General features: G+C 39.2%; 3 protein-coding genes across 3 annotated transcripts; 2 read left to right on the forward strand and 1 right to left on the reverse strand.

Moving 5' to 3' along the window:
• Positions 1-188: 188 nt before the first annotated feature.
• On the forward strand, positions 189-1,818 carry LOC135484970 (transmembrane protein 203-like). The gene is made up of 2 exons (XM_064766690.1): positions 189-314; positions 791-1,818. The coding sequence occupies exon 2, from the start codon at positions 907-909 to the stop codon at positions 1,309-1,311; it is 405 nt and encodes a 134-aa protein (XP_064622760.1). The 5' UTR covers positions 189-314; positions 791-906; the 3' UTR covers positions 1,312-1,818.
• A 261-nt stretch (positions 1,819-2,079) lies between these two features.
• Positions 2,080-5,221, forward strand: LOC135484693 (lactoylglutathione lyase-like). The gene is made up of 6 exons (XM_064766329.1): positions 2,080-2,188; positions 2,645-2,727; positions 3,034-3,174; positions 3,519-3,586; positions 3,959-4,048; positions 4,450-5,221. Exons 1-6 carry the CDS (start codon positions 2,120-2,122, stop codon positions 4,545-4,547), a joined length of 549 nt encoding a protein of 182 aa, XP_064622399.1. The 5' UTR covers positions 2,080-2,119; the 3' UTR covers positions 4,548-5,221.
• A 1,223-nt stretch (positions 5,222-6,444) lies between these two features.
• Positions 6,445-11,316, reverse strand: LOC135484694 (SNW domain-containing protein 1-like). The gene is made up of 10 exons (XM_064766330.1): positions 11,246-11,316; positions 10,415-10,565; positions 10,102-10,263; positions 9,763-9,855; positions 9,236-9,447; positions 8,966-9,101; positions 8,533-8,782; positions 7,946-8,166; positions 7,429-7,586; positions 6,445-7,176 (listed from the first exon to the last, which is right to left on the reverse strand). Exons 1-10 carry the CDS (start codon positions 11,257-11,259, stop codon positions 6,984-6,986), a joined length of 1,590 nt encoding a protein of 529 aa, XP_064622400.1. The 5' UTR covers positions 11,260-11,316; the 3' UTR covers positions 6,445-6,983.
• Between the last annotated feature and the right edge of the window lie 250 nt (positions 11,317-11,566).

An 11,566-nucleotide genomic window follows, 5' to 3' on the forward strand; every position in this document is an offset into this window, starting at 1 on the left:
TGTCCACATAGAAATAACCTCTAAACAAAATATACAATTTCAGACTAATTGACATATATTATATACAAATTATTGCATGTATGTTAATATATTTTAATAAGATTTAAGGAGTAATAGATTTTTCATATAGTCTTCTATAACATGTGAAATAATTTGTTTTTTCTATTTTTATTAAAGAGTATAAAGATGGCTGCGCCCATAAACTAGATTTTTCGAAATTGGGAGAATTTTTTCTAAATGTTTCGGCTGTAAAGTCTAGATAGTCATTATATTTTGCAATATAAGACAGCACACATGGATTACTTCAACTCACGGTATCTAATTTTGGCATAATTTATTCGGTAGATTGTATCATTGTTTCTAAAACTGTGGATTTATTCCGTCCGACTACTGCATACTGACTTTACTCTGTAATTTTATAGTGTACTTTTTCTCTAATCTCGGACAGGCAACTGTCAGTTTCATTTGAATCTGAAGCCAGTGTTGTGATAACCCCCTGATTGCGTATTACAACACATGATACTGATAGTAGCGGGTCATCTTGTTGATTGGAACCCTTGGCCTCGGTAGCAGACAATCGAATCGATGGGTGGATCGTCACTTTTACACCAGGCGGAGGGGGTCGCCCCCCCCCTCAAACGCCTCACCCCTGTTCTTCTGAGTTGCATCCAATGCAATGGAGGGATAACTATTCGTCGAGGCTATTTTGGTCATAACAACCTTTCAATAAGATCTACCATACTCTATTGCAGCAAGGTTTAGTTTTAGAATACACATTCTTCTTTTGCAGTGCAAGTCACAAATGACATGATGATCAGCAATTTAGATTAGGACCGAGGAAAGAAACACGGAGGCAAGGCAGTTTACAAACTCATCACTCCAGTAACAGACTTGGCAACAAGAGAAATGTTGTTCACGTTAAAAGAGATAGTGAAGTGGCTTGGAATGACAGTATTCGAAATCTGGTTGCATCTTCTGTCAGTTTTCCTTTTCACAATACTTGCTGTTCTCAAACATGAAGGAGCAGTGAATATAAGTTGGTGGTATGCATTCATTCCACTCTTCACCTGCGATGGACTTAATACGTACTTTTGTTTGATTGTGTTCATTCGGATGTTCAAGGAACAGGAATACAGACAAGCTGCTCTTCGGCTCCTTTCATCTTTGATGTGTGTGACTTTGATATTCGTCTTTAAGATTTTGTTGTGTCAGAAATTGGCAAAGCAAAATGAACTCAGCTATTCAGAGATACTGGCACCTATCTTTATTCTGCTGCAAGTTCTTGTTATCAAAGCGTGTCAGGTTCACTGAAGGAAACTGATCAATTTGCTGCAATATCCAAAAAGGTATCTTCAAGTACTGCAGTGCAGAGATACACAGTTCGTCAAGTTCAGCTGCAAAAACTTGGACATTAGATTATGATTTTGTAATATTGTTTTCTGTGTTTGTGCAAAAACCACCAGTTCAAAGTGTTTCCCAAAAAACTGCAATTGCAAACTTAAAGTTTGTCAAGTAGGCTAACACCTTGATAAAATGATTAGGGTCACTCCCGCCATGTATTTTTAACTTAAAATCAAGAGAAGCAGATTGAGAGAAGTTGAATTTTCTGTCGATAATAATCAATGTTGTAAACCTTCATACTTTAAAAACTGTTCTGTATATTTCTGAAGTCATATTAAATATACTTGAATATAATAATGTCTGCGTGTTAATTTTGTGTGATGGTTGGCCTACATTGTACACTACAGTTGCAGCAGCAGACAATTACTGTAAACCCGGAAATATTTGCATGCCTTTTTCATGCCAATATCCACACTGTCAAGATTGTGTCCAAAATATTGATGTCTAGCAATTTTTGACACCCCCTGTATGCAGCAGTTCAAAATGTAGGTCAAATTTTCATGATGTACCTGCCACATTGTTTTATCAGAATTAAAATTGTTTTCATATTTCTGTATTTTAAGGTTTCAGTGACAAGAAAATTGTGGTAGTGTATCTGATATATCTTTACAACAATAAGAAATCAACAGCAGATCACACCTTTGCACATATAAGTCTTTTGAAAAACTTATGCATAAATATTTTGTGGTACATCTGTGCCCCTTCACAACCCATCAACATGGCACTGGCAGGAATCAGTCATGAAGAAGCAAAGGCATCTTGCGCCGAACCCGACGCTTCAACTAAAGTATCTAGATCTCATTTATGTTAACTTCAATTTTTGTGTAACGATGCCACATATTAACGATTAAAATATTGTGATTGCCTGTTTTAAATGAGCAAGTTTTGCCTACCGTTCTTCCAACCTTGATTTGTTTACATCCTCAGGACACAATATCATGTACATTCGTTTTCCGGACGTTGTTTTTTATGTCTTATTTTCGGACAATCTGATACAGCTTCTCTTCACAGGGACTTGTAATAGAATTTAACCTTTATTATTACATGTCGACCGACGTTGGCAGAGTTCAAACAATGTCACTACTCGATCTGAGTTGGACCCTAGTTTTAAGAAACTTTGAAATCACACTGTTGAAATCAATAGTCTCGGAGTTACTCAACGTCTTCACTGTGACTTGTTCAGAGTCATCCCTCAATGTGAAAACTTCTGTTCTGTTACCAAAAACTTATATGCATTTTTCAGGAATTCATATTCCAACAGACAATGTTTCGTATCAAAGACCCCAAGAAATCTCTAGATTTTTATACTCGTGTTTTGGGAATGAGGTAAGTTGTGAAAACCATTGAGATTGAAAATGAATCATTGTGCAGAATGATTTTCCAGTTGTGGTTAATGAATGCTGGTAAATAAAACACTGATTTTAGGGCTGGTAACCGGCTGCTTCACTCCAGTTTTCGACGTTGTGAGACTCCTCCACAGCGCAAAATTTTTCTTCCAAGTTTTTATATATCGAATTTCTTTCTCAGTGGATATGATTAAATTCTTTCATCTGTTCACCAACTTTTATTTTTAGTGCAGTGAATGCCTGGGTGCGGTGTGCATCATTGACTCTGGACATCCATCTCTTGCAGGTTGTTGAAGAAGGTCGACTTTCCTGATATGAAGTTTTCACTTTTCTTCATGGGCTTTGTGGATGCCAACGAAATGCCCACAGATCATGATGAATGCATAAAGTGGTTGTTCCAGCAAAAAGCTACACTCGAGTTAACACAGTAAGTGTTTCAACAAGAATCACTCATAATCACTAATAACCGACCATATTAACAGACCAAACCTGCCTTTTGGTTCTTACTTAAAAACATAAAACTTTTGGTTTGAGCTTAAAAAAATACATGTACATGTGATTTTTGATAAATTCCCACAGTTTTATTTAAGTTCAGAAGGTTGGTGGTGTTCCAACAACTGTACTCAAAAAATTAACACAAGCAGACGAAGTACTTTGTAAGAATCCATCATTGTTTGAATCTTTGGCAAATTTTCTTTTCACTCATTTGATCTGACGATGCCAAGGGACCAATACGTTGGCCTTCATAATGTTATCTTACTTCTATTTCAGTAACTGGGGCACAGAAACTGATGAAAAGTTCAAGTGTCACAGTGGAAATATTGAACCTAAAGGCTTTGGTGTGTATACTACTACTACCCAAGTAACTTTTCTTGAAAAAACAGCTTGAAGTTGGTATCATCATTTTATGATAGTTGTTAGCTTTCAATAGTCCAATATAAAGTATAATCTTCAGATATATTTGTTAAGGCCTTTTGTCTCATGACAATATCAACACCTCATGTTCCAATGTGTAAAATTGCGTCTAGGGAACACAATTTGTCTCTCAAGCAATAACTGTCAGCAATGTTTTTTGCCCAACAGAACTCCACCACTTGGTACTGAGCTGATCTCTTTCAAGAGATCAGCTCAGTACCAATACTGCTAATGATTGACTATGATGCGATGTTCTATGAATGTTTAGCAAGTGATTAATTATTTTTGATTTTCAGGACATATTGGACTCAGCGTGCCAGATGTTGATGCGGCATGTAAACGATTTGAAGCTTTGGGAGTGGAATTTATTAAAAAGCCTGAAGATGGTGAGTTCCGATTCGACTCTTTGCCTACCAAACGTGGCCTGGAATGACCAAAAATTCCCCTTGCTTTTATGCCAAACTTATTTTAGAACGAAATTTTGTTTCACTTTGCAAGGCATGACCAGTAAACAGACCCATTATGAGAGCAGTAGATCTTACATTATCACCAAGCTTGATTAACTGATTTATCTTCACGCTGATTTTGATTAGCCGATCACTTGCAGATCACAATTCGATACCCTTCCCCCAAGGGTCTGTAGGTGTCTTACTCGTTTGTTGGTTGATCCCACTATCCCAAGACATCACTAAATCTACAATCATGTAATACAATCATGTACCGGTAATACACTCACTTAACGTCTGCTCTGTCTTAATTTTTTTAGTAATTCACGTCTTTGTTTAAGGTAAGATGAAGGGTCTTGCTTTCATTAAGGACCCAGATGGTTACTGGATTGAGATTCTGAACCCAGAAAAGATGTGCGCCATCATCAATAAGTGCTGATCTTGTGTCGTTGTGCAGAGCAAATAGTTTGGGTTAGGGTTAGAGTGCAATCTATAGAGGCCTGTTTTCCATCCTTTGATAGAACCACATGGCTTTTCATCTGACTTATGGTCCACCTGATTGTATGGTATTGTTTTGAAGAATATGGAAATGAATGCCCGTAAAAATACGTAGTAACATGTCAAAACATTTTGTATCTGTAGAATTTGACCAAAGAATTTGGCCTCAGTTATCACAACAAAATAGTAAAAATGTATGGTAACATTGTTTTATTTAGAGTGATATTAATGTGCTATTGCTTGTTGAGATAATTCAAATTTGTGTTTGGTCTTTACACAACTAAACTACCTTTGGATACCCCAGTTTCAAGCCGTGATTTCTAGTAGCTATGACTCTGAGTAGTAGTCCTACATTTAGCATGAGATTCTGTAATTCTCTTTGTCCAGTTTCTTAATTGTAGTTTTATATCCAACTACAAATCCAAAATTTTAACGTAACATATTTGTCCAAAAAAATTGACTGGCACTGAACTAAATCATGTCTTCCGTTTCCAAGGTACAATCAGTTGTTTCAAGCTCCTGCCTTTTGTTTGTGATCATTTGAGAGATCATTGCAAAAACATGTACCTTTGCCTTGAATTTATGTACAGACGAATAAACTATTTATCACAGTAATCCTGGTGTTCAGGTTCGGTTTTGTTTGTAGAAGGATGTTTTGAAATGCCAGTTCAGACTTCCGGAGAGCTGACTGAAACTTTAAGCCTCTACCCCACACTACTACCTCTGATTATTTCCCATTGCTTGATGAATGATCAGGCAGGAGAGGTCAAAGCCATGAATTATGATCATGCAAGAAACTCCCTGAGAAGATGGATGAAAGCCATGGTTAAACAGAAAACGATTGCCTTAACCTAGAATTTAAACAATCGTGTTTTTATGTGCTTAAGAAATCGGGATAAAGCGTGACAAAGGAACAATCGCGTTTTTTCATGTGGGCCCTGACCGCTAGAAGAGGGAGGAGGTCACCGATTGTTCAATATTCATCATCATCAAATGAAGGTATCATGGTCCGAATTTGGACCTTTGCCTTATAGAATTTGAAGATGGAGTGTTCGACATGACAATCAGTCCTAGGTCTAGATGATGAGACAATGTCACAACCAGGTTCTGAAGCAATGCATGATCCCACCAACTTTTGTCCTGCATTCAAGACATAAGAAGAAAAGCTTAGCCAGGGAAGCCAAAAAAAGAAAAGGGTTTAGTCTCTGAAGATAATTATGCTATGTGTGCCTTTACTATTTTAGATAACTGGTTTATGGGATAAAGATTAGGATCTGATCTGTCTTCAGCACAGGGACTTTGATCAGGATTTGATCAATCAGTCCTAGATCTAGATGATGAGACAATGTCACAACCAGGTTCTGAAGCAATACATGATCCCACCAACTTTTGTCCTGCATTCAAGACGAGAAGAAAAGCTTAGCGGATGTATGGGAAGCCAAAAAAAGAAAAGGGTTTAGTCTCTGAAGATAATTATGCCATGTGTGCCTTTACTATTTTAGATATCTGGTACTGGTTTATGGGATATAGATTAGGATCTGATCTGTCTTCAGCACAGGGACTTTGATCAGAACATCTCAACGACCTCCAGAGATCTGAACGCTCTAGAGGGACATAGATTAGTGGACCTGGTCAGTCTTTAGGGACTTTGAGGGTCTTCAGAGATATAGACTGGAACATTTTCTGAAGCCTTGCTGGGAAGAGGTCGCCACATGAGGTGACACAACCTCAAGTATTCTTCACAATGATATTTACCACGTGCAAGGCTGATGCCCACTATTGCACGAGGTTTGATATGAAGAACGGATCAATAAGCACAGAAGAACAACAAGTAGAGATTATCTTGTGAAATGACATTATTTATATTCAGAATCATACACGTCCAGACAATAACGACACATAAACTCCCAAAGTCTTTTTGTCAAACACTTTATTTACTATTGTTCCAGTCAGATGCTTCTAAAATGTCCGACAACATGCATTCAGGAGTTTGACTCAAGTTTGATGGATAAAATATGTCATTAACCCACCCCTACTTCAAAATTCCCAGTCCTCTTTGAATCACAAGGACAAAAGTATTGGGTCAGAAACTCACTTTCTGTAGCAATGCATGACGAGAAAACACAATGGATGACTACATACGTAAAATGTTTGACATTCTGATGGACAACAGGGGCCGTTCTTACATGTAATTCAAGACAAAGTCTCCTATTTCATGGAGCAATTGACAAAGTTGGGATTTGTCAAACAATCAATTTACAGGAGAAAGGGATGAGGAACTTTCACCTCTGTGTAAATATGCTTCAAGAATGTCCTCGGTTCTTCCAACAATTTCATGTCCAATAACAAAAGATGTCAGACGAGCACACGATTACGATCACTCTCTTCGTTTGTGTTTATGGTCACGCGATCCCCTCGAATCCTCTGCAGGTCGCTTCTGAGCCTTTTTGGCTTCCGTCAAGAATTTATTCAAACCAAAAGGATCTTCCTCTTCATCTTGGACGAAATCTACCGGACCGTCAAGCCGACGTGTCCTGTCTGTGCCGGCAAACTCCTTATCCGGAACAAACCTGAAAAGGAGGATTGAGAACATGTAGAACTTTATTAGAGGGAAACAAGAGTGTATTAAGTCGCGTGATATGGCGTTCTTTCTGACTTGACTTCTGGCATCAGCAATCAGCGCAGTCCTAATCACAAGAACTTGATTGTGACAAACCCACCAATAGACATCAGACTTTCTACTATTGCCAGAATATAATGCAAATTAGGTCTACCGCTACCAACTTCAACTATTTTCACCAGGTCAAATATGTTGTTCTCACCTTCGCGACTTCATTAATTTTTCAATATCATCTCCGTAAATATCTTTATCTGCTCCCTTTGAAGGTCTGTAGATATGACTGGCGACATCTTTGTCCTTTCTCCACGGCTGGTCGTAAACGTTGTAGGCATCTTCACTTCCAAAGCCGCTATCCATGCCCTGGAACAGATGGTAAAGGCATATGAAATAGAAGTTCCTTGAGGAATCGACGGAAATACCTACCATATTCTGCAGTATTACCTACAGAACCAGGTAAAATGTGGTTACTGTTTTGACTTCCAAGAGAAACAGGCCTCTCCTTTATCAAATTCTCCCCTCACAAATATGCAGAAGTACCCTCAATATATGTTTGTAAAAATATCACTATCAATGCAATCCATCTTGTTTTCTTCAATTTGGGGCAGAGGCCCAGTATGGCTTTTAGAATCACTGGGGATCTTTAAATTGTAGTTGAAACACAAAATATCATCAGGATATACACCATCTGCCAAGAATGAGCCAAAGATGACATTGATTACCTTGCTCTGATTAAATAACCGCTGGTCATACTGTGCCTCCGATGACGCTGCCGCATTGTTAGGAAGACCTAACGCAATCTTCTCACTAACATCACGCTCTCGTTCCTTTTGAATTCTTGACCGCCGATCGGCACCAGCGTGTTGAAGATTTCGATCTCGTTGTCTGTCTTTTTGTCTGTCTCGTCGCAGGTCGTCTCTTTCTTTTGCTTCATCGTCTTTGTCTGAAATAAACAGAGTTGCAACTGAGCAGACGACAAATTTTGAAAGTGTGTCACTTCAGCACACTCCAAAATGCACTGCTCAATAATATTTTTCAACCCTCTGACCTCTAACAATACATGGCAACTGGGAATATAACAGATATCACGTGATTGCACTACAGCTCCCGTTTCCTCCCAGTTTGCAGATTCCCACACCACTGACAACAATCTTGGCTTGAGGATACCTGCTTCCATGGCCAGCTCTTTTCATAAGAGCACTGAAATAAAGGCAACTTATCATCACTGCAGGAGGGACTGTCTAGCAAACTCTCTTGGAAGGGGAAGACCAAATGTTACAACAGCAAGGCTAGGGGATGTAAAACATACCCTCTCTCCTGATCCCAGCCCTTTCTTCCCTAGCTTTCTGAGCCAGCAGACGAAGCCCCTCCTCTTTCTTCTCCTTATCTCGCTGTGCCATTTTCTTTTCCATCTGCGCTCTCATCTCCACAGCCTCCCTGGCTTTTCTATCAGCAATGTAAAGAGATTCGGCTAACTTGGCAAAGTTCTCGTTGATGTGGACACCCTGGAGACCACGCCCATCTGCTGCTAACCGTTTATCAAGAGGAATAGTATAACCCTGAAAAAGATAAGAAGGGGATGTCAGTTTATTGATACAAGGAAACCAAAAAAATTATCGAACATTTCATAAGCAAATTTTTTTTCCAGAAGTGGTTACGTTGTGAATGTTTTCTTTTCTTCAGCTGTTATAGTAATTAATTCTGAAGATGCATGGAAAGGTAACACTAATCCTCTATCTTACCTTTGCATTTTTCCAATTGGAAATGCAAGGAGGAATCTTCCATTCCTGTTGTTCTTTTACTGTCACCTTCCTGTTGGGTGAATGCATGACTGGCGCTGGTGGAGACGGTGGACCTCTTGGAATCTTTTTGTTGGTCCTGAAAAAACAGCCCGGAATCATTTTAGAAACATCTGATAAAATTTATTCTTTAGGCAGAAGGATTGAAACTAAGGCCAAATTATCATATGATACAATACTGGGTATTTCAGCCAAAGGAACCAAACAACTTACTTGAATCTTGGTGGCTCCATTGGATCTTTCTGCGTCTCCACCATTCTGATGATTCGCTGCTTCGCCCCCGAGTTGAAGGCAAGGCCTTGTTGTGATGGAGTGTAGCGAATGTATTGTGCCGGAGCCTGTTTCTCAGCTGCTCTCACGGGCATTGCTGCAGATATCTTTCCCTGCACGAGCTTCTCGAGTGCAAGTCGAGTTTTCTCTGTGGTCTGTAAGAATAATTGTATTCAAACATAATGCAAAACCAACGTTCTATTCATAAATGGTGTCTTGAACTTTTCAAGTCATCAGCCTGCTCAAATATCCACAAGTCTCGACATCATCATTCATCGGAGGTTGACTGGTAGCCCAAAACAATTGGCTTGGTGATACTTTCAGGGGAATGCTCACAATGTACCTTCACAGCCCTTGCATAAGGCTTGGTATTGACAACACAGAGAGAGTGCCGTGGCTTGCAGAATACAGATATTTTCACCTCAAGAAATGAGATGGTGAATTTGTCGGCGAGGTGGTCTAGAACTTACATCCTGTATGTCTTCCTCTGTGGGCTTCTGTAAGTCTGGATCATCATGGTCCATAGGCTTGGGCACGAGGTCTTGGAACTTGGAATGGACCACCTAAAAGAAGATTGTGACTGTGATTAACACAGTTAACACTCCTTGGGACCAAAACAATAGGAATACAATGGCATCACTGCACTAAAATGATAGGATTACATTGGCGAGATTATGCATTGACATATTCTCGCCAACTTTTTCCCCACAACCGCCGTACCTGGTCAAGAAGCTAACTTAAATTTTATGGCAATGGGTTTCAAACTTGTACTGGAAACACAAAGACTTCAGCCACATTGAAATGCTCACCTTATCTTTAGCATGGCCTTGTCTGGCAATGGCATCATACTTGACTTTCCCCGTTTCGTCTAGCTGCACTGCTAGTGCATTTGAAGTGGTCTTTTTCTGTCCCATTCCAAGTGGGTATTGGGCAACATGGATTTCTGGGAAAGCACCACCATCTCCAAAATCCTGGAAAAATATTTGTTTATAACCCAATGGAACAGAAAACTGAAATTGAAAACCTTGGTTATGGGTACATTCAAATTTTAAGGACAGACTGAGGACAACTTTGGTAATTTCACTGGGTTGCTTTACTCATACTGATTATTCTCACTCTCACCTCCTGTGATCGAGGCACCCATCCTTTCCTGTGACCATAAGGAGGCGCTGTCCTCCGTCCAATGACCTGGTTGGCACCCTGATGTCTGAATGCCAGTTCACGTTCTTCATCTTCACGGTCAAATACTCTCTGGCTAGGAGCAGGCAATATACTTCAAAAGAAAAATTATATAAATATAAGTCAGCTAGCCTTCTGATGTGTTCCGAGTGTGCGAATTTGATTTGTCTGGGCTCTGAACTGATTCGTCATCTAATTCTTCGAAAAGGCCTACCCAGCTTATCGGTAGTTGATTTATGAAAATAGCAAATATATGAAATGCCGAATACCATGCGGTGTGCCTGAGACCGAGTCTGAGTGGGTCAAAAATAGGCCTTGATTGATAGCCTCACCCTGAGGACCCGCCGAGGCTGATCTCTCGGAGTAGTGACATTGACATCACATAGACTAGAGAGGCACACAAATTGGTGCGAAGAGGCCAATAGTCAGATAGTGGCATCAACAAAGGCTTGGCATGTTTTGCTCACTGGAGTCATTTTGGCAGAGAGATGCATAACATTAACAATGCCAGTGGCCAATGCACTATAGCACTATGAATGTACATGCATGCATGTGCTGCATGTATTAGGCCTACATGTATGTATGATGTAGTATGACTGAAGAAAAAAACAAGGAACATTTTTGCGAATCAATTACAAAGAAGTCAAGCGTTGCATTATTACTAATTTCGACCATATATCGAGATAAGGTAATGAACATAATGTGTAAAAAGGTAGATGATAATCAAAGTGATAAATCGGTTGGTAAAATCGTTTTTAGAGAGAGTTTACGTACCCAGATAACGCCATTTTCGCTGTTTCGAATCTCCGCGCAGTGAGCTGTCGTAAAACTTGGCTTCAACTCTGTTGCCATCTGGTTATTTGACCGTACGAATACTACTAAATGTTAAATGTCTCAAATATAGTTCTTATATTTCTTACTTAAATTTCATCAAAGTACAGAGATTATCCTGTTCAAAAGCATACAAAGAACAAATATAATTAAAAATTAGTTATTCATGAGTATCTATAAGGCAAAAATAAATATTTAGGAAATTATTATTTGCCAACATTTTCGCCCTTTTTGTACGATTTCGCCCAAGATGGCGGTAGCTTC

The sequence above is a fragment of the Lineus longissimus genome, chromosome 3, assembly GCF_910592395.1.
Source record: "Lineus longissimus chromosome 3, tnLinLong1.2, whole genome shotgun sequence".
NCBI classification, from domain to species: Eukaryota; Metazoa; Nemertea; class Pilidiophora; order Heteronemertea; family Lineidae; genus Lineus; species Lineus longissimus.

Coding starts and splice junctions, on each gene's coding strand:
- LOC135484693 (XM_064766329.1), top strand. CDS start 2,120: ATGGCACTGGCAGGAATCAGTCATGAAGAAGCAAAGGCATCTTGCGCC. Junction 2,728..3,033: donor ACTCGTGTTTTGGGAATGAG/GTAAGTTGTGAA, acceptor CATCTCTTGCAG/GTTGTTGAAGAAGGTCGACT. Junction 3,587..3,958: donor TATTGAACCTAAAGGCTTTG/GTGTGTATACTA, acceptor TTTGATTTTCAG/GACATATTGGACTCAGCGTG.
- LOC135484694 (XM_064766330.1), bottom strand. Junction 10,264..10,414: donor GGGTGCCTCGATCACAGGAG/GTGAGAGTGAGA, acceptor ATATTTTTCCAG/GATTTTGGAGATGGTGGTGC. Junction 9,102..9,235: donor ATGGAGCCACCAAGATTCAA/GTAAGTTGTTTG, acceptor CTGTTTTTTCAG/GACCAACAAAAAGATTCCAA.
- LOC135484970 (XM_064766690.1), top strand. CDS start 907: ATGTTGTTCACGTTAAAAGAGATAGTGAAGTGGCTTGGAATGACAGTA.